At 41.6% G+C, this 1,015-nt stretch overlaps 1 protein-coding gene across 1 annotated transcript in view; it reads left to right on the top strand.

The window, feature by feature from the left end:
• Positions 1-1,015, top strand: part of patj (PATJ crumbs cell polarity complex component) — a 127,809-nt gene that overhangs the window by 95,145 nt on the left and 31,649 nt on the right. Inside the window, exon 31 of the mRNA XM_087179996.1 lies at positions 316-407. Coding sequence (XP_087036122.1) covers positions 316-407 — 92 coding nt within the window. The remainder of the gene's footprint in view (positions 1-315; positions 408-1,015) is intronic.

Genomic DNA, 1,015 nt, shown 5'->3' with positions numbered 1-1,015 from the left:
TGGCTAGTTTACAGCCTCACAGTTCAATGACCTTTCAATTAATGCCTGTCTCAATTAAAAGTGTAAGTGTGTGTGTGTGTGTGTGTGTGTGTGTGTGTGTCTGAAATGAAAATACTCAAGTAAAAGTATTTCAAAATGATGCTGAAGTACATCACCTGGGTAAATGAACTAATGAACTGATACAACAAACTGAGAAATCAGTGATGTTGTCATGGTGATGTTTCACTCTGTCTGTAATGTGTCAGATTTCTTGTGAATGTATAATTGTGCCTGTGTTAATAAAGTTAACTGAAAGCTTTTCTCGTTTCCTGACAGATTAACAATCAGATTCTGTATGGGCGGAGTCACCAGAACGCCTCAGCCATCATTAAGTGCGCCACCTCCAAGGTGAAACTCATCCTGCTCAGGTAGGACTGCAAGGCATGCTGGGAAATTTAAAACGAGCACATGTGTCTGTTTAAAGGTGTTTGGTGGGGGCGTGGCTGGGGGTGGCAGCATTGTGTGGCTCAGCCTGACGGCAGAAAGTCCACAGAGCTCCAGGACAGGACAGCAGACATCAGGGAACGACACAAAGCTGTTACTCAACAGTGATTCCCAAAATCTCAGTCAACAGTCTGAGTCCACCGAGTCTGACGGATCTGATGCTGAAGTTTTGCTGATGAAAAATGTGTTAAATGAAGACCTGTTATTTAAGTAAGTTCACCTACACCAACCTGTACAGCTGCGAACATTTCATCCACATTTCTTTTTATTATAGCTATTATAACTAACTATTTTTCAGTCACTATTTGTTTCTGCATGAAGCCAGTTATGTAGCTATGATAAATGAGCTGACCTCAATACACTCGGCCAAGTCTCTCTCTCTCTAAGGCTCCATACAGTCTAAAGGCAGATGTCCATGTGTAGTTTGATTATAAAGCAGGTCTAGGTTCTATATTAATACTGTGAAAGTATCAAAGCCTCAGTCCACAGAGAAATGCACACAGCCTGTATTCAGAAACTGAGCCTTAAAACC

This window comes from Seriola lalandi, unplaced genomic scaffold, assembly GCF_002814215.2.
Source record: "Seriola lalandi dorsalis isolate HSWRI2012SDOR001 ecotype SW California unplaced genomic scaffold, Sedor1 jcf7180002054885, whole genome shotgun sequence".
Classification (NCBI taxonomy): Eukaryota; Metazoa; Chordata; class Actinopteri; order Carangiformes; family Carangidae; genus Seriola; species Seriola lalandi.
The sequence above is the reverse complement of the archived record's forward strand: the minus strand, read 5'-3'. Positions and strand labels throughout refer to the sequence as shown.